The following is a 20,708-nucleotide window of genomic DNA, read 5'->3' as shown; positions in this document are numbered from 1 at the left end:
GAGAAAGGATAAACTGACGCAGGTAAGCAACCACAGTAGGATCCTGACTATTGTTACTATTATTAATAGTAGTATAGGAGTACTGCTACTACTACTAGTAATTAGTGGTACTAGTATTGATTTTTCTCCCAAATGTGTTTTTAATTTTGCTTGTTGGACTATCTACCCACTCAGTAAAGGTGCACTTTCACTTTATGTTGTCAGCACATCTCATCAGCCTTCATTTGGGTCCACAGCCAGTAATTCATGACAACTCTACTAAAATACAGTAAGTATTTGTACTTCTTTACTTCCCATTATTATGACAACATTTGCTAACATCCCGTCTCTAAATAAGACCTAAATTACAATAATTAAAAAACATAAAAAGTGAACTGCACTAATGTTCAGACTATGTTTAAATGCTTTGCAGTCAGTTTAGCTCTTTGTGGGCTCTTAAAAATAAGATTCAATAAAAGTGCGTACAGAGACAGAGAGACAGAGAGAGAGAGACAGAGAGAGAGAGAGAGAGAGAGACAGAGAGAGGCCGTCTGATCTGTTGTAAATGGGAAGGGAAAACTGGCAGATATGGGCCCCTATGGCCCATATCTACATGGCTGAGCTCTGCTAAATAACGCTCACTGTATGGACTAATAACATCCAAAGCGGGTGCACAAACTGAGCGAGTGTGTGTTATCTGCTTTATGCTCTGTGCTGTGTGGAACTGGTTCAACAGGTATAAACTATATACACAGTGTGCTGACTGTAAGACAAATTGTTGATTCTTTTCCACACATAGGAAGAACATTTAGGATTGTGGTCGAACTGGTTTTCTCCACTAGATCATTAAAACAATAATCATGCTTGACAAGTGACACAGACCATGCAAATGTTCTTTAACAGTAAGATTTTAATTTCAGGCCTGTTGATATGTTTGGACCTACAAACAAAAGACTGTTAAACAAACAGCTCCTTAGAACTACTGTCACGGCCACTTTTATCCTTCAACATACTGTGAACTCGCACGAGCTTTCTAGTAATTTCTTTAAATTATTGCCTGGAATAGTTTTCAACTTCCAAGCTCTTCTTTTCAGTTTGTCTTCCCTTTTCTCCCTTGTCCATCAAAGTGATCTCACTCTGCTTCAGTAATGTTGAGGTCTGGGCTCTGGAAAGGTCAGTCCATGGCATCATGAAGCCTGCAGTGGCTGGTCCGTGACCCTAGATCAGACTCAATTTGAAAAAAGAGTGAAAACAAAAGATCTGATCCTGTCTGACTGTTTGTGTTGGGACCTTGTGGTGACAGGGATTTGCTACAGCATCACTTTCAGATACTCTTCATCTTCTGTAGTTTCCTTTTTTTGTCCTCCATTTGTGCAGTTTCCACGTTTCTTTTCAAGGGTACACTGGACACTATGTTAAGATATGCAAAATTCAGGTTTAAGATTTAGGTTCAGTTAATAAAATTGGAATAATTTAAGTTTTTGTGATAGTGTGGCAGGCTGCCAGTAACAAAGTCCCCCAGATACACTTTAAAAAAGTGATTCTTTGCTAAGTCTGGTTTATCCTTCTGCTTTTTAACCAATTCAAATTAAATGTCTTAACCTTGTTTTTCAATTAGCAAAAAACTGTCATGCGATGTGAAATTGGACAAAGAAGTTGATGAGAGTGAAAAAATGATTTTTAGGACACTCAGACTAAACATTGCTGGCATAATGTTCGCTTAACCAGCTGTTATTTTTCAGCTGGGTTGTTGTCCGGGTTGTAGTATTTGCAACACCATAAACATACATGTTTATGCACATTTTTGTGTATTAGAGCCCCGACTTCACTTCAGAAGATAAAGATTGAGGTGAGGAGGAAGAGGATGACAATTTGTTGGTCAGTATATCAGTATACTGTCAGTCGTCTCTTTTTTGTCCCATGTTTTCTTGTCTTTGGTAAAGGGAGCCCGTTCTCAGATGATACAACATCGGTATGATTCATATCTTGAGTCTGAAGGTTTTCCTCTATGGTCTGAACACCTACAGGTTTCTTCTTCTCTGACTTTGGCATAGTACCTGCATGGCTGGTCTCTAGGTACATTCATAAAATGTGATTGAAGTAATGATACTGCCCATCTCAGCCAATGTATTCAACACGGCAGGTTAACATAGCAGCATCCACAAACTAGTGCCTGCTCCTGAAAACTGTCTTCAGATTTACCAGATGAATTAAGTTTCTCTCTATTCCCTGTGTATCATGACGATCTGGTTTTAGTTTACATGACAATTCTGAAATTGGCTCAGTGGAGAAATCTGACCGTAACTTAATAACCTCTGCTAATGTGAACTCACTGTTTCTGGTTTACCTCTCAGACTGACTTTCAGAAGTTCACAAGATGAACATTTGTGTTGAGGAAGAAAAGAGTGGAGCAGAGTCTGCAGGATCCAGCTGTCCTTCTATGAGAAGTGACAGCTCCAAAGTTGATCCTTTAAACTTCAGGGATGAACCTGGACCCTCAGACACAACGTAAGACTCAGTTTCTACTAAGATTTTCTCATCCTCCCTCAGTGTGTAACCACGAGTCCATTTAAATTTGACCTTTATGTGAACAGTACACCCTATTAGTCCAGTTCTTACTGAGGTCATTTTTATTTTCAAATTAAAACGGTTTTAGCACAAGATTATAATATATTTTATGTTAAATGTAAATGTTTATGTCAGCAACATCACTACATAAACAAGTGTGAGTAAAATAAATGATCCTCACATACAAAATACTGAGTGAAAGACAAAGGAAGCATTAAGAGGACTAATGCTGCTAGTATACAACGAAGCAACTCCCCACAACTTTGTTTCCAAACATATAAAATATTCACAGTCAGCTCAATCAAATGAAATTCAGCTGTTAGTTGAAGTATATCGTCTTCCCTACTGCTCTTTACGCTAGTGAAAGACGATGCAAACTCTGTGTTTGTGTATGTACGTGCGAGCACGTGATTACCTGTGTATTTATGTGAGTGCACGTGAGTGAGTGTGCGTGTGGGTATGTGAGTGTAACAGTTAAAACACTGTGTGTGTGTGTGTGTGTGTGTGTGTGTGTGTGTGTGTGTGTGTGTGTGTGTGTGTGTGTGTGTGACTTCCTGCCGGTCATAAAAGTAATCTCCCCTCATGGAAGCTAAACCAAATTCCTCTACAAAAAAAGTTAACAGATTACAAGCACTGAGATCCCCACTCTGCATCCACTGGGCCATTGGCCTCTTGTTGTCTTACTTTTACAGATAAGCATGTGGAGCGTCTCCTGCAAACCTACTTCTAAGTTATGACAATTATGAGCTTTTATTAAAGGCACAAGCATCAGCAATCCCCAACTGTAGCTTCCTGTCTCCTTTTATGACAGCAGACCCCCAGTGTCCATAAATTCCTTTCCCTCTACACAATTACACACTCTCAGGTCTACAACTAAGCCAAACTAAAACACACAGACAAATCCTTCCCTATTCCTCTGATCTGCTGGACCCTCTCATCTAAGAAAATTCAACACATTCTATTATAATAATTATTTTCTTGCACTCACAATCACTACACCTGGCTGAGGTTGTAGTTGTTGAAAACTGGACACAGATCAGTGTTAAGTAAGACAGGCTGACAGGGAAAGCACTTTATTACTGTTGATGAAATCAAAAGCAAACATCACATTGATGATTCAAGCTCTAGTTTTCTTCATCTTAAAAAGTATTTCCCTTTTCTCGTTCCTCTTTTGGCCATCACACCGTCTGCACAGTGTTGTCAAATTTTGATCCATTTTTTAAACTGATAAACAACAATTGACTTTAACAATTAAAAAATGTGTTCGCAGAGAGAGGAAGGCGATCTCAGAGGATCCAGTCTCTACCAGCTGTGGACCAGAAAAATCCAGGACTGAAGCACAACTGCAGATATCCAGTAAGAGCAGCTGTCTATAAAGTAGGATTAAGCATCTGCTTATTCATGGACTCATTTCTGAGAAAAACTGTTACAGTCAGAGTTATGTAATACATCCTCGGTACTTAATATGGCATAGGGGAGGGGCCGAGGGAAGTGAACTGAGTTTTCCAGGTGGAACTGTCGATCTTTAATAAGTGTTATTGTGTAATAAAGACACACAGGCTTTTATTGGCAAGTTGATTGAAAATAATTAAAAACAAACTGGAGCTGCAGAAAAAGAGTTAAACCAGTATTCTACTACCAAATATTATAATAATATATCATAATAAAAAGGTAATATTGGCTGATTTTTTAACATGTTTAGATAGTATTACTATATTATAAGGCGTGAATTAATCCTACATTGCTCAGGGATTAGATATTTAAAATAAACAGGACGCCAGAATAAAATGTCATCCAACTCCCACTTTCCCAGTTTGTGGTTTGCACAACACCAGGATCCTGCCCCACCCCCGTCACTGACTGACTTCTAACAATCCAAGGAGTGAAAGCACGTGCAGTGAATAGCACCAAGCTGCCCACTTACATACTGAAAAATTAAAAGTTTTGACAGAGTGTGATGTTCTTTGACCATCAGTTTTACAGATACAGACTGCCCTAATAAAAAAAAAATGCAGGATTACAATTTGTGTAACAGTTTGGCACACACTGGAATACTTGTGTCTATCTTTAGAAAGAAAGCACTACAAAATTCATTGATGGTGGATAGCTGTATTCTGAGTACGGCACATCTCTAATCCCCTCTCCTAAACTGAAGTGCTTAATTTTTGGATGAATTAGCCACATTATGTGAGGATTATCTGAAAGTATAACTAACCATAACCACCAGTTCTCTCTTCATATGTACAATAATAAATCTGAATTTTACTGAGTTTTTCTCAACAGAGAGGTTCTATTCTGCTTTCTCTGTCAGCTGTCATATGACTTGATGAAAGTGCTTAGATAAGGACTTCATTTCCCATAAACATTTGCAATATTTTTTATCAGCGAGATTTCAGTCCACATTGCATAACAGTTGTTGGTGGTAATGCACAATTTCATTGTTTGGCAACTGCCAACAAAGTAACAAGAATAAGATACTTTGCAGGCCAAACATTACAGTTAATAGAAAAGATGATCTGATAAAGGTTCACAGTGAGCTCAGACATGTGAAATAATAAAATGGAGACAAAAGAACATTGTGTATCAGAGACAAACATCATAAATCATCCTAAACAAGAGCCACAGACTTTGACCAACAGCCCACAGTAGGTTTTTCTGTAATTACGCTTCCCTAATTTTCACACAAATTGCTCAGCAGATTCACTTGCTGAACAAAAACAGAAAAAACAAACAAAACAAAAACAAAACAAAAATAAAGACAAAACACACTTCTGCCAAGAAAAGCTGAGCATGTTCTAGAAAGCAGGTTTAGTAAAACTTTAAGTTTGTTCCTGCTTGAAGAAGGAAGCTCTGGTTTTCTGTTCCACATTTCCTCATTCAGACAGTCAATATTAAAGCTTACATCAAAACACAAATTTGAACGAGTTTATGTCTTTACAAACACATACGAACAGTAGAATCCCAGTTAGATTTTAAATATGTTTTATATTTAACAAAACCACTTTTTATATCAACCTGCCATCAATGTAAAGGCAGAGACAAGATCTATAGACTGCATCTCTGTAATTTTGTGACCAACAAGGCAAAAGTTAGATTTATAATTGCTGCATTCAATCATTTACTATACATTACAATTGTGATCCCAGTTTGAATACAACTATGGCATCAGAGCTCCGGTGACGATAGCTTTTTTCATTATCCATGAAATTCATAGTGAGCATGCTCTGAACATTTTGTTGTCATTTAACATGTTAAAACATGAAACATATACATTACTGGGATTAATTTAGCAGGCCAACATTAGAATAATAACAAATAGAATAACTTAATAATTTCTCTGACAAAACAGCTGATCAGAGTTGGTTCATTGACCTCAGAGTTTATTGTTGGACTCGTTTAGTTAAACATGCTTTTGGGAACAGGTCACTGCACAGCTGACATCAAGCTGCAGCCAGAGTAGTAATCATAATAATCAGCAGTAATTATCATCATTAGCTATAACACACAGACTATTTCAAAATTTGTCATATGGTGTAAAAACTTTGCTAATTACTACTGATGAAAATCAGACTGTTTCTGCTCCTTCACAATAAAGGTTTTCACACATGGAAGCTTTTACTGTCAAATGGAAATGCTGTGTTGTTGTAAGCTGACTAGCAGACGTTGTTATTTCTTATTAAATTGTTCTCCACATAAACACAGGAACACATCTCGAGGGTCTGAGAGAAAAAAAACTTATCTAATGTGTTCTTAAAAATGTCTAAGAAAAATCAAAAAATCTCAAAAAATCTTATTGCAAACCATTTAAATAATGTTATGGTTAGATGTAATAAAAGTATAACTGTTTTCTTTTTTGTTATATTTGCTCTTTTTTAACAGCAGATGTTGGTCTGCAGGAGATTTTAAATGAACATAAAATACATCTAAAGAGACAATATGAACGTGTGACTGAAGGATTTGGTGAATCAACAAGTGGAACCCTCCTCAACAGGATCTACACTGAGCTTTACATCACAGACAAACAGAGTGAAGAGGTTCATACTCAACATGAAGTGAGGCAGCTGGAGACAACTTCACAAACAGATACCGTCCATGCCCCAACAATCAAGTGTCACAAACTCTTTGAAGTTTTACCTCACCTGAAGAGACCCATCAGAGTGGTTCTGATGAACGGAATTGCTGGCATTGGAAAAACCTTCTCAGTGCAGAAATTTATTGTAGACTGGTCAGAGGGCTTGGAAAACCAAGACATCAACATAGTGATTCTGCTTTCATTCAGGGAGTTGAATCTCGTTAAAGATGAGCGGTACAGTCTTCTGGAGCTGCTCCATGTTTTCTATCCAACATTACAGAAAGTCACCACAGAGAAACTGACTCTTTGTAAACTTTTGTTCATCTTTGATGGCCTGGATGAAAGTCGACTTTCACTGGAGTTCACTAACCGGAAGATTGTTTCTGACATTACTCAGACATCATCAGTCAATGAGTTAGTAACAAACCTCATAGAAGGGAATCTGCTTCCCTCGGCTCTCATCTGGATAACTACCCGACCTGCAGCAGCCAATCAGATACCTCCTAAATGTGTTGACAGGGTAACAGAAGTGCAAGGCTACACTGATGCTCAGAAGGAGGAGTACTTCAGGATGAGGTTTAGTGAGAAAGAGCTGTCCAGAGTTATCTCCCACATTAAGAAATCCAAAAACCTCAATGTCATGTGTAAAATCCCAGTCTTCTGCTGGATCACTGCCACAATCCTTGAGTACATATTGAATACAGACCAAAGAAGAGAGCTACCAAAGACCCTGACTGACATGTACTCGTACTTCCTACTGGTTCAGACAAAAAGAAATAAACACAAGTGCCAAAAAGAACATGAAACGAGTCCACAGGAGCTGACGGATGCTGACAGGGAAGTTCTTCTGAAGCTGGGGAAGCTGGCGTTTGAAAATCTGAAAAAAAGAAACATCATATTCTACCAAGAAGACCTGGAAAAGTGTGGTCTGGATGTCACAGAGGCCTCAGTTAATTCAGGGGTTTTTACTGAAATCTTTAAAAGACAGTGTGGGATTTTCCAAAAACCAGTCTACTCCTTTGTTCATCTGAGCATTCAGGAGTTTCTGGCTGCTGTTTACACGTTTCACTGTTACACCAACAGGAAAACAGAGGTACTAAAAGAAGTCCTGGGGGAAGAATATAACGAGACATCTCTGGACATTTTTCTGAGCAAAGTCATGGAAAAGTCCCTCCAATGTAAAAATGGCACTCTGAACTTGTTTGTTCGCTTCCTGCATGGCCTCACACTAGAGTCCAACCAAAGACTCTTAGTAGGTCTACTGAGTCAGACAGAGAACAACCCAGAAGTTATCCAGAAAATCATCAACAACCTAAAAGAGATGAGACGTTCTCAAATTTCTCCTGACAGAAGCATCAATATCTTTCATTGTCTGATTGAGATGAATGACAGCTCAGTGTTTCAGGAGATCCAAGAATTCGTGAAATCAGAGACAAAACTCTGTGAGATCCACTGCTCAGCTCTGGCCTACATGCTGCAGATGTCGGAGGAGGTTCTGGATGAGTTGGACCTGCAGAAGTTCAACACATCAGATGAAGGACGACACAGACTGATCCCAGCTGTGAGCAACTGCAGAAAGGCTCTGTGAGTCCTGTTGTGATCATTAACACAATTAATCAGATTAGATCAGTAGTTCCCAGGGTGGCTGTGGCTACAATGTAGCTTGCCATCACCAGTGTGTGAATGTGTGTGTGTGAATGGGTGGATGACTGGATGTGTAAAGCGCTATACAAATACAGGCCATTTACCATTTACAGGTGAATCTTTCCATTAAACTGACTTTATTCAAAATCTTCTGGAGCCAAATTAAAAACAGGAAACAGTCCAAATGTTTCTCTTCTTTAGTTTATAATCTAAAACATTGTTATAGAAAAGGTGAATGAGGCAGGTTCTATAAAACACTTTGAGTAGAAAAACTTTTACTCAAGTAGATTAGCAAGGTCCTATATAAGAATGAATCCATTTACCATTGACGAGGATCAGATTTCACTGACAAAATGTGGACATGATCATGGTTTAAATGTAACACAATTTTGTTTTCATCTGTATATTACATATGAAATCCCTTTGTTTTGTCTTCCTATTCACTAAGTCTGTGTTTACAATGCAAAATTCCTGCTTTTATAATAACATATTTGATGTTTTCTCTTGTCACAGACTAAAAGCTTGTCATCTCTCAGAGACTCACTGTGAAGTTGTGGCCTCAGCTCTCAAATCCGACAACTCCAATCTGGTGGAGTTGGACATGACTGGAAACAAGTTGCAGGATTCAGGACTAAATATTTTGTCTGCTGGACTGTCTAGTCCAGACTGTCGACTAGAGACTCTGAGGTGAGTTTGCTGACTGGAGCTGTTGTTGTTTAATCAAAGATCTAAGTTTTACACTCTTGGTTAATAAAGGTTCACAATTTGTATGAACAAAAATATATAGAAGTGTTATTGATTTCAGAAATGTTTGCTTTTCCAAATGGCTGAACGATAATTTTTACTTTTGGCTCCAAACAGACGTGACAGACTTGAGCAAAGTTAAGTTAAAAGCTGACAGAAGTCAGGTTATGGTAGAGAGATATTTTTACAGTTGTTCAGCCTCCACAGGTCAAACTCAGTCAGTCAGAGAAGATGAGGTGATTGGTGATGAGGCATTAGGGTCTGTGTGGGGTGTCAGTCACTCTGATAAATAGCAGATAAAAACAGGCTACAGAGATTTTGACAACCCACACAGCTGCTTTGGTGATGTATGTGTTAAAGAAAACAGCAGCCTGACACAGTCCGGAACATAACAGCAAAGCAGGATTCTGAATGTATGTGAGGATTTTTTAAAAACAGCTGGAGAAGAGAGAGGCTTCTTAAAAAGACTATGACAAGAGGGAAGCTGAGAGTTTTTTTTTAAAGTTTCTGTTCCTCTAAAAATGATTCTGTTTTAACTCATTTTGAGTATTACAGCACCAAATATCGCTTATGTTGTTGTAAAGCAACATAACAACACAAGAAGTCATAAAAAAACAGAATATCTGCATTGACAGCAGACTGAAAGCTGCCTTTACCAGCCCAATATAACCTCACTAACCAGGCAGACAGACTACCATGGTTTGTGAAGTAGTGCCTGCCTAGAGTCTAAGAGTATAGTTCTAAATCATCTGTTCTGTAGATAGAGAATATTTTCAGCACTAAATCTTTAAAGAAAAACTACTGACCAGTTTGAGTGTAAAGAACATTTTATAAAGAGTTGTCAGTCACATTCTTCAGCAGACCATTTCAGGCTCTCATGAACTCAGACGTTGAGCTCAGGTAATGTCACTTCAGTTCACTTCAGGTTTAGAGCTTCAGTCTAGTGTAGAGATTAGGACTGAAACCGTAATAGTGTTCATGTAAAAAATACTAATGAAAAAAGATCAACTGACCACTGTTTCTATTTTAAGAATAAAGGAAACACATTCAGATAACTCTGTCATGTTGGTACTTTGACTTCTGCTCAGCAGACAGATAAAGTCACGTGGTCAGATCCAGCTGTTTCAATATTTATTTAGTGTCCACCATTCTTTAACAGTTTTGTACTTTGAAGACTGATATAATAATGCTTTTAGAATGATGTAATAATGATTTTAGAATCCATGATAAAACTTCTGGGCGTTAATCTTGAAGAGAACCTCACTGATGACTGATATCTGCATTTTTCATTCTTTATTCAGGTTGGAGAGCTGTTGGTTGTCAGATATCAGCTCTCTGGCTTCAGCTCTGAATTCCAACCCCTCTCATCTGAAATATCTAAACCTGAGCTACAACAACTTGGAGAATTCAGGAGTGAGGCATCTTTGTGGTTTTCTGAAGAATCCCCACTGTCTATTGGAGACTCTGAGGTTAGACACTAAATTTTAACTGTGCTTAGATCCTAATCCCGGATAGTATAGTATTTATAGTCTAAGTGTAGTATAGTGTCGATTAACAAACATCTTGGGAACATAGTTTGTACCAGGAATTTTGGCACATTTACAAACTGACACTGCTGAACAGTGACAGTAAACTAGATGAAGCAAAGATGACGAGTTATTTGTGTCAGAAAGCACAAAGAGCCACTGCAGAGCTAAAATTGTACTTTACACCTTCACTGGGGTTTGTAGTGCTTTCATTTCAGTGTTGGAGTTTGTGATCAGTGCCTAATTTAATACATTGCTACATATTTAGTTATTTTAATGAAGGTATTTGCCACACACAGTTACAGTGATCTAAGAATGTTTTCACCAGTGAGGAATGACTGACCAGCAGTTTCAGAGGTAGACCTGCATGACATCTAGACAAAGCAAAGCAAAAAACCCCCAGGAGAGCTAGTGCCAACTGCTCACCAGGACTATCCTAGCTCAGTGCTGACCTTCTTCAGCTCCTGACATATTATGACACTGGATGCTTTCAAGCACAGACTCTTAGTAATAAACACTTTTTAAAAATTCCTTATGCAGATTGCAGCGCTGCAGTTTGTCAGAGATCAGCTGTGATCATCTGCTTCCAGCCCTTCAGTGCAACCCCTCCCATTTGAAACATCTGGACCTGAGCACGAACAACCTTCAGGATTCAGGAGTGGAGCAGCTGTGTGTTTATCTGAAGACTTCAGATTGCAGACTGGAGACTCTCAGGTCAGACACCATGTTTTAGTTGTAATTACATATATATGATGTGAAAGCTGGCATTAACCTACACATACATACTGACATTAACCTAATTAACACTTTAACTGTGGCAGAACAATGGTTCACATTTCAAACATTAAAACTGTGTTACTCATCTTAAGACAAACAGCCCTCATCTGGGCTCCACCCTGATTAATGAAAGAAATCTCCGTCCGTGGATCGGGTTTCCTTCGAGACATGGGCAGTGATAAGCAGAGTTCATCCTTTAACATAAACAAAATTAAAATATTCTCATGCATGATCAATGGTTAATCACGGTACCAGCTGGAGTACCGGGAGCAGTTTGGAAAAACAAGAAGACGCGGAGACTGTTCTAGGTGTCATTCCAAACTGACTCAAAGGTTTATTCTCTGTGCAACAGTTTTATAGGCAGACAAGTTTCAGTTCAGACCCTGCCCACTGGGTGGGGTGGTGTCCTGACAGTTAAATTCCTTTGTTCAGCAAGGGCAATAAAAAAAACACTCACAAAAACAATAAATCTTTACCGAGATCTCCTACATCCTGAGTTCTGACACAAAAACCAGATGGTCTTCACATAAACATTTTCTGCAAGGTAAAGAGTGATTTGTTGGTGTTTTTCCTCCAACCTTAGTATACACCATAAATCTTGAGTTAACAAGGCAAGAGAAAATAACAGTTAGCATAAAGAGCTTTGTTAAGTTACAGAATCTTCAGTCTAATATTATCATGCAGGTCCATTAAACACTAGACATTTAGAATCCTTTAGTGATATAAGTTTGCACATGGTAGAATACTGCATGTAGTTATTTGCATCTAGGAAATGTTTAACCATATATACCCAGAGGCACATAATCAATTGTGTGTGTTCTTTAGCAGGCTGCAAGCTTGAGGTACACTGAGGAATGCACTATCCCAGTTTAAGTGCCTTGTTTACATATAGATGAACTGTTGGATTTTCCAGGCCAGCAGGCCAAAGGAAATGCCCGTGGGGTTACAAGAAGAGGAGATGAAGTTTTAAAACAAAGGACATTGCAGAAACAGGGTCCTTTGTATAATATCACTATAAAACAATATCCTGTAAATGCTAACCGTAGTGCTAAAATTCACAACAATTAACATTATTGCTATCAACTCTTGGTATACAACACATTGATTAATCATTTACAGTTAACTCGTTTTCATGGTACAAAGGTCATGACACACAGGAATCTGTGGAACAGAAACAGTTTGTGGCAGGAATCATTGCACAATTACAAATTGTACTGCTGAATGGCATGCTGGGTAATGCTAGCTATACAGGTCTGTCAATAGTGGCCAAAGAGTCCGTTGCTACAAAAGGTTTTTCAATCAGACTTGTTTTTCTCTCATTTCTGGTCATGCTGCTGCTTGTGTGTTGAAAGACAAAGACAAAGTTTAGGTGGGGTTCAGGGAGATTTGAGTTTAAAAAAAGTATTATTAATTGATTTAAATAACAAGGGATAATATACAATATTACTATAAATGTTGCCATTTGATGCATTATATCAGAGTTTATTGGCAGGTTACATCAAAAAAAATAACACATAAAAAAATTGCCAGCTTTTAAAATGTGTCTGGTATAAAAGTGTCCTCAAATATATACATTTCTTTCAAACTAAATCTTTAAAACTGAAGCAATGTAAATACTTTTTTCACAATTTTGATCTAAAAATTAGGATTTTTGTCAGAATTTCATACCCCCACTCTCCAAGACCCTATTTTTTTCTTTTTTCTTCAGTGAACAAACAGCATGTCATCAGTCAGATTATTGAGAGCTCTTTTTTTCACTTGTACCTTTTGTCTGAACCTCCATCCTGTTGGCTCAAACTGTTTGGATTTTACATTTTTTAAACTTGAACATTTCAAATCTTCTGAACAAATTATCAAACCTTAAATGATTTTACCACAGATTTTGCCTCATAAACTTACATCTTCTATCTTCATTCAGGTTATGGGGCTGCAAGTTGTCAGAGACCAGCTGTGATTATCTGTTCAAAGCTCTTCAGTCCAACACCCATCTGAGAGAGCTGGACCTGACCTTGAACAACCTGCAGGAATCACATGTGAAACAGCTGTCTGAGCTTGTGGACAGCCCACATCACACACTGGAGGTTCTCAAGTGAGTAGAGGCTTGGACTCAGTCCAGGCTGCTTTCCCAGTATAACACAGTGTGAAATCAGTGATCCAGTGTTTCTTGTACATCTGCAGTCTTCTTAACTCAGTGAGGCTGTAAGAAGAGAACAGTGGCAGGCTTCAATATTCGACAGAAAGACAACAGACATCCAATCAAATGACACAGAAGTTTGTGATCATGTGTTTGAGTTGATGTGACGATAACTAATGTTCACATCTACAGAGAATAAATGGATTTGTAAGGGTGTCAGCTGGAAACAAGCTTTATTTCCTGTAGACATGAACACAGAAACATCAAATCACACAGGTGTATTAAATATTTTACAGAATATTTTATTTATTTTTAGAGGAAGAAATTGTCAAGAAACAAAACATTCTACAAAGAAAACAACCAACTCGCCTATCATGGAAATCCAAAATGATGCAGGAAAATTAGTCAAGAACACACGCACAGAGATATGTTGGAAGCAGGAAGCAGGCAGGATTTGTCAGTCTTGACAGGTCCCAGTTTATAGCCAGACCCATTTAATCTCGAACCAGTGGTCAGCCTTCACCTGTAAATTACATTAAACTGCTTACTAAATGAACACCACTGCTCCAGGTGTGGAGAAGTAAATGCAGTACACAAAATTATGACCTGGGTCATAACCTCCAGGAATCAAGATTGCATATGTCTTACTGTCAGTGCTTTCATTGACATTTGTTCAGTAGTAGCCTCCATGTATATTAGTAAGCTGATATTTTAGCAACAGGTAAGAAGTTCAACAATACACAGCAACCTTTGGTCTTAGTGAAACAAGAGAAAATCCATTCATTGGCAGGAGGCACATTGCTTCATCAGCTGACTGTATACTGTTAGTCAGTTCTTCAGCACCAAAGGTTTTCATGCACAATAACAAAGCCTCAGCTCCTGCCTGTGAATCTTTTTCATCATTCCAAATCAATGTTTTGATTCAAATTTTGGTCTGTTCATTCTAATTCCGTTGTTTTCATTCAAATTCTATTCATTTCATTCTAATTCCGTTCTTTTCATTGAAATGCTGTTGTTTTCATTCAAATGCTGTTGTTTTCATTCTAATTCTATTCTTTTTTATTAAAATTCTATTGTTTATTTTAGAATTCTGTTGCTTTCATTCAAACTCTGTTCTATACGTTCTAATTCCGTTGTTTTCATTCAAATTCCGTTGTTTGTTTTCAAATTCCGTTGTTTTCGTTCAAATTCTGTTGTTTTCATGCAAATTCTTTTGTTTTTGATCAAATTCTGTTCTTTTCATTCAAATTCTGTCGTTTTAAATCAAATTCCATTATTTTCATTCAAATTCCATTATTTGTTCTAAAATTCTGTTGTTTTCATTCAAATTCCGTCGTTTTCATTTTAATTCAGTTGTTTTCTTTCTAATTCTGTTGTTTTCATACAAATTCTTTGGTTTTGATCAAATTCTGTTGTTTTCATTCAAATTCTGTTTTTTTCATTCAAATTCCATTGTTTTGATTCAAATTCTATTCTTGTCATTCTATTTCCATTGTTTTGATTCAAATTCTGTTCTGTTCATTCTAATTCCATTGTTTTGATTCAAATTCTGGTCTGTTCATTCTAATTCCGTTCATTTCATTGAAATTCCATTGTTTTCATTCAAATGCTGTTGCTTTCATGCAAATTCTTTTGTTTTTGATCAAATTCTGTTCTTTTCATTCAAATTCCATCGTTTTCATTCAAATCCCATTGTTTTCATTCAAATTCCATTGTTTGTTCTCAAATTCCGTCATTTTCATTCAAATTCCATCGTTTTCATTCAAATTCCGTCGTTTTCATTTTAATTCCATTGTTTTCATTCTAATTCTGTTGTTTGTTTTAAACTTCCATTGTTTTCATTCAAATTCCGTTGTTTTTGATCAAATTCCATTGTTTGTTCTCAAATTCTGTCGTCTTCATTCAAATTCCATTTTTTGTTCTCAAATTCTGTTGTTTTCATTCAAATTCCGTCGTTTTCATTTTAATTCCGTTGTTTTCTTTCTAATTCTGTTGTTTGTTTTAAACTTCCATTGTTTTCATTCAAATTCCATTGTTTTTGATCAAGTTCTGTTGTTTTCATTCAAATTCTGTTGTTTTCATTCATATTCCATTGTTTTCATTCAAATTCCATTGTTTGTTCTCAAACTCTGTTGTTTTAATTCAAATTCCGTCATTTTCATTTTAATTCAGTTGTTTTCATTCAAATTCTGTTCTTTGCATTCTAATTCCATTGTTTTGATTCAAATTCTGGTCTGTTCATTCTAATTCCATTGTTTTGATTCAAATTCTATTCATTTCATTCTAATTCTGTTATTTTCATTGAAATTCTATTCATTTCTTTCTAATTCCATTCTTTTCATTGAAATTCCGTTGTTTTCATTCAAATTCTGTTCTTTTCATTCTAATTCTATTGTTTTGATTCAAATTCTAGTCTGTTCATTCTAATTCCGTTGTTTTCTTTCAAATTCTATTCATTTCATTCTAATTCCGTTCTTTTCATTGAAATGCTGTTGTTTTCATTCAAATGCTGTTGTTTTCATTCTAATTCTACTCTTTTTTATTAAAATTCTATTGTTTATTTTAGAATTCTGTTGCTTTCATTCAAACTCTGTTCTATACGTTCTAATTCCGTTGTTTTCGTTCAAATTCTGTTGTGTTCATGCAAATTCTTTTGTTTTTGATCAAATTCTGTTCTTTTCATTCAAATTCTGTCGTTTTAAATCAAATTCCATTATTTTCATTCAAATTCTATTCTTGTCATTCTATTTCCATTGTTTTGATTCAAATTCTGTTCTGTTCATTCTAATTCCATTGTTTTGATTCAAATTCTGGTCTGTTCATTTCATTGAAATTCCATTGTTTTCATTCAAATGCTGTTGCTTTCATGCAAATTCTTTTGTTTTTGATCAAATTCTGTTCTTTTCATTCAAATTCCATCGTTTTCATTCACATCCCATTGTTTTCATTCAAATTCCATTGTTTGTTCTCAAATTCCGTCATTTTCATTCAAATTCCATCGTTTTCATTCAAATTCCGTCGTTTTCATTTTAATTCCATTGTTTTCATTCTAATTCTGTTGTTTGTTTTAAACTTCCATTGTTTTCATTCAAATTCCGTTGTTTTTGATCAAATTCCATTGTTTGTTCTCAAATTCTGTCGTCTTCATTCAAATTCCATTTTTTGTTCTCAAATTCTGTTGTTTTCATTCAAATTCCGTCGTTTTCATTTTAATTCCGTTGTTTTCTTTCTAATTCTGTTGTTTGTTTTAAACTTCCATTGTTTTCATTCAAATTCCATTGTTTTTGATCAAGTTCTGTTGTTTTCATTCAAATTCTGTTGTTTTCATTCATATTCCATTGTTTTCATTCAAATTCCATTGTTTGTTCTCAAACTCTGTTGTTTTAATTCAAATTCCGTCATTTTCATTTTAATTCAGTTGTTTTCATTCAAATTCTGTTCTTTGCATTCTAATTCCATTGTTTTGATTCAAATTCTGGTCTGTTCATTCTAATTCCATTGTTTTGATTCAAATTCTATTCATTTCATTCTAATTCTGTTATTTTCATTGAAATTCTATTCATTTCTTTCTAATTCCATTCTTTTCATTGAAATTCCGTTGTTTTCATTCAAATTCTGTTCTTTTCATTCTAATTCTATTGTTTTGATTCAAATTCTGGTCTGTTCATTCTAATTCCGTTGTTTTCTTTCAAATTCTATTCATTTCATTCTAATTCCGTTCTTTTCATTGAAATTTCGTTTTTTTTTCATTCAAATGCTGTTGTTTTCATGCAAATTCTTTTGTTTTTGATCAAATTCTGTTCTTTTCATTGAAATTCCATCGTTTTCATTCAAATTCCATTATTTTCATTCAAATTCCATTGTTTGTTCTCAAATTCTGTTGTTTTCATTCAAATTCCGTCATTTTCATTTTAATTCAGTTGTTTTCTTTCTAATTCTGTTGTTTTCATACAAATTCTTTGGTTTTGATCAAATTCTGTTGTTTTCATTCAAATTCTGTTGTTTTCATTCAAATTCTGTTGTTTTCATTCAAATTCCGTTGTTTTCATTCAAATTCTATTGTTTTCATTCAAATTCTATTCTTGTCATTCTAATTCCATTGTTTTCATTCAAATTCTGGTCTGTTCATTCTAATTCCGTTCATTTCATTGAAATTCCATTGTTTTCATTCAAATGCTGTTGCTTTCATGCAAATTCTTTTGTTTTTGATCAAATTCTGTTCTTTTCATTCAAATTCCATCGTTTTCATTCAGATCCTATTGTTTTCATTCAAATTCCATTGTTTGTTCTCAAATTCTGTCGTCTTCATTCAAATTCCGTCGTTTTCATTCAAATTCCATTTTTTGTTCTCAAATTCTGTTGTTTTCATTCAAATTCCGTCGTTTTCATTTTAATTCCGTTGTTTTCTTTCTAATTCTGTTGTTTGTTTTAAACTTCCATCGTTTTCATTCAAATTCCATTGTTTTTGATCAAGTTCTGTTGTTTTCATTCAAATTCTGTTGTTTTCATTCATATTCCATTGTTTTCATTCAAATTCAATTGTTTGTTCTCAAACTCTGTCGTTTTCATTCAAATTCCGTCGTTTTCATTTTAATTCCGTTGTTTTCATTCAAATTCTGTTCTTTGCATTCTAATTCCATTGTTTTGATTCAAATTGTATTCATTTCATTCTAATTCCGTTATTTTCATTGAAATTCTATTCATTTCTTTCTAATTCCATTCTTTTCATTGAAATTCCGTTGTTTTCATTCAAATTCTGTTCTTTTCTTTCTAATTCCATTGTTTTGATCCACATTCTGGTCTGTTCATTCTAATTCCGTTGTTTTCATTCAAATTCTATTTATTTCATTATAATTCCGTTCTTTTCATTGAAATTTCGTTTTTTTCATTCAAATGCTGTTGTTTTCATGCAAATTCTTTTGTTTTTGATCAAATTCTGTTCTTTTCATTGAAATTCCATCGTTTTCATTCAAATCCCATTGTTTTCATTCTAATTCTGTTGTTTGTTTTAGTAAAGTGTTTGTGCAGCAAGGAAGAATTCAGGCCTCTCAGTGGTTAAGCTCCACTGTAGACTTGTCTGAACAAGTCAGTGCTGCCCTTAATAATATTAATAACACCCAAAAATTTGATTCTGTTCATCTTCATGTAGCGCTTTTAGTGGGAGAAACATTTCATCACTTGTTCATGTGACTTCTTCAGTCTCAGCTGACTGCAGGTTTCCCCAACCTTATAAACAGGACATTTGCACAATCACTGAAACTAGCACCACTGAACAATGGGCTACGAGGTCAGTTCCTTAATCATTAATGTAAATTCTCTCTCACTGAAAACACCACGTTCAGATGAACAGAATCAACCTTTTGGGATGTACGTACCTGGATGATTGAGCATGCACCAAGAAAGATCAATAATAGTTAATACTGGATGTGCTTTAACACTGAAAAATGATGAAGACAGTCTCTGCAAACACTCATTTATCTACTCTGCCCTTTCTTGTCTTTGCAGACGGAAGGACCCATAAACAAGTTGTTTGTCTTTGTTGTGTGTGTAGTGTGTGTGTGGTGTGTGTGCGTGTCCTGATGGTCCAGAGAGGTTGAAACACCAGCAGCTTGTGTGTAGTGATGCTGTGACAGGGCCAGGCTACAGGGAGGTGGAGTGGACAGCAGAGCTTCATCCAGCAGTGACAGAAATCAGACGTGCAGATGGCTGACAGTGCTGTAAAAATGCTCTGAGAGCTCCTCTGTTAGACACCATGTAGAATCTATCGTCATCCCTTTGTGTTCTTTCATCACAGTGTCTTTTTGCAGACACTAGGTTCAGTTTTATTTTCTTTGAAAAGTTACCTAAATACATTTTAATATCTTTTGTACAATTGATGTAATTTTAAGTTATTTATCATGGTTTTGAAATCTATCGTGTGACAATGACTTCAAGTATCCTTCTTGAAACAGTAATTTTTTTTTTTCATCGACATAATCTGTATAGTGCAACTGATCAGGTAAAAAATGTTCAATAATTGAAAAAAGATAGATTTGTTTTATACTTTCTAACATAATAACTGGGATCATGTGATATAAACACTATTGTAGAGAATTGCAAACTGTCCAGAGTTTGGTGTACTATATATCTTCAGTAATTTAGATAATGAAAGTATCCAGTGGTTCAGCAGATGAAGTGCAGGAGGTAGAGGTTTTTTCATGGATGCTAAATCCATCAGTTGTGTTGTTACTGTTAGAGATGTTACACAGTCATGTGACTTCCCTGGGTGAAGACAATTGGCAGCAGTCTGAAGTTTGAAATTCCTCAGCTGATGAATAAGGCTACGTTCACACTGCAGGTCTCAATTCCAATTTTTTGATCAAATCTGATTTTTTTTTGTCTGATTGTTCACACTTCAAATACAATGTGACAGCAAACGCGCTCTAGTGTGAACAGTTCACGGCCCTCAAACCGGCCCGCGTGTGCAAAAGAAGATGTCACACACAACACGCTCTGTTTGCAGAAGTAAAAATGGCGGCTACAGAGCCAGTAGGTTGTTCAGCAGTCTATCAATTTCTGCACAGTCTCAACCGACAGAATTTTGATAAATTAATTACAGAAAGGACACTGAGAAAAAAGAGAGCCCATGCTTTAACAATGGCCTTGTTTGCAGCAGTGGCTGCTACCTCCATGCACAGGTATATATTGACACGGAGTCGGAACCAGGAGTGGTGGGACTGGTTTGTCTTCAGATATGTATCTGATTCAGTACCACATATGAAAGTGACCCAGGTCGGATTTGGAAATATCAGATTTGTGCTGTTCAAACTGTCAGACCATGATCGGATATGGGTCGCATAGGGTCAAAAAGTTGGATTTGATGCGCTTTTGCCTGCAGTGTGAGCATAGCCTTAGTTATCTGTCAATAATGAACCTTAATGTTTTATATGGATAATAAGGATCAATAAATGTGTGGATTTGACTCAAAGGAATGACTCTGACTCATGGAACGACTTCCTTCCTGCTTTTCTGTCATGTCGATCAAATTCAGACCTCTAGCTTAATTAGTCACCCACCACCACAGCTTTCCAATTAAAGCTCAACATTCCTGCTTCAGCCAGTCCACAAATTTTAATGAAGTGTTTTTTGTGTTAAACCTGGCAGTGATATAGATTCCAACAGCATCATACTCCTGTTGCATATGGGATCACCCACATCTGTACTGGGTCACGAGGTGGGGTTAAGGCAGACAAGCCTGCAAATAATTTATAAACTTTTTAAAACA

General features: G+C 36.1%; 1 protein-coding gene across 3 annotated transcripts; it reads left to right on the top strand.

Moving 5' to 3' along the window:
• Positions 1-44: 44 nt before the first annotated feature.
• On the top strand, positions 45-20,393 carry LOC147322392 (NACHT, LRR and PYD domains-containing protein 12-like). 3 transcript variants are annotated; one of them, XM_086306839.1, is made up of 9 exons: positions 45-268; positions 2,334-2,487; positions 3,818-3,903; positions 6,430-8,203; positions 8,777-8,950; positions 10,309-10,476; positions 11,074-11,247; positions 13,229-13,399; positions 18,950-20,393. In XM_086306839.1, exons 2-9 carry the CDS (start codon positions 2,357-2,359, stop codon positions 18,963-18,965), a joined length of 2,694 nt encoding a protein of 897 aa, XP_086162965.1. In that variant the 5' UTR covers positions 45-268; positions 2,334-2,356; the 3' UTR covers positions 18,966-20,393. The 3 variants fall into 3 exon arrangements, with proteins under 3 accessions (XP_086162965.1, XP_086162964.1, XP_086162966.1); XM_086306838.1 differs by having other exon boundaries at positions 6,427-8,203; XM_086306840.1 differs by lacking the exon at positions 18,950-20,393 and having other exon boundaries at positions 6,427-8,203; positions 13,229-13,403.
• The last annotated feature ends 315 nt before the right edge of the window (positions 20,394-20,708 follow it).

The sequence above is a fragment of the Aulonocara sp. 'chitande type north' Nkhata Bay genome, linkage group LG9 (assembly GCF_057382095.1).
Source record: "Aulonocara sp. 'chitande type north' Nkhata Bay isolate Kocher_YH1m ecotype deep benthic linkage group LG9, A_spYH_male_GT1.1, whole genome shotgun sequence".
Classification (NCBI taxonomy): domain Eukaryota; kingdom Metazoa; phylum Chordata; class Actinopteri; order Cichliformes; family Cichlidae; genus Aulonocara; species Aulonocara sp. 'chitande type north' Nkhata Bay.
Note: the sequence above shows the minus strand (reverse complement) of the source record. Positions and strands in the feature narration are given on the sequence as shown.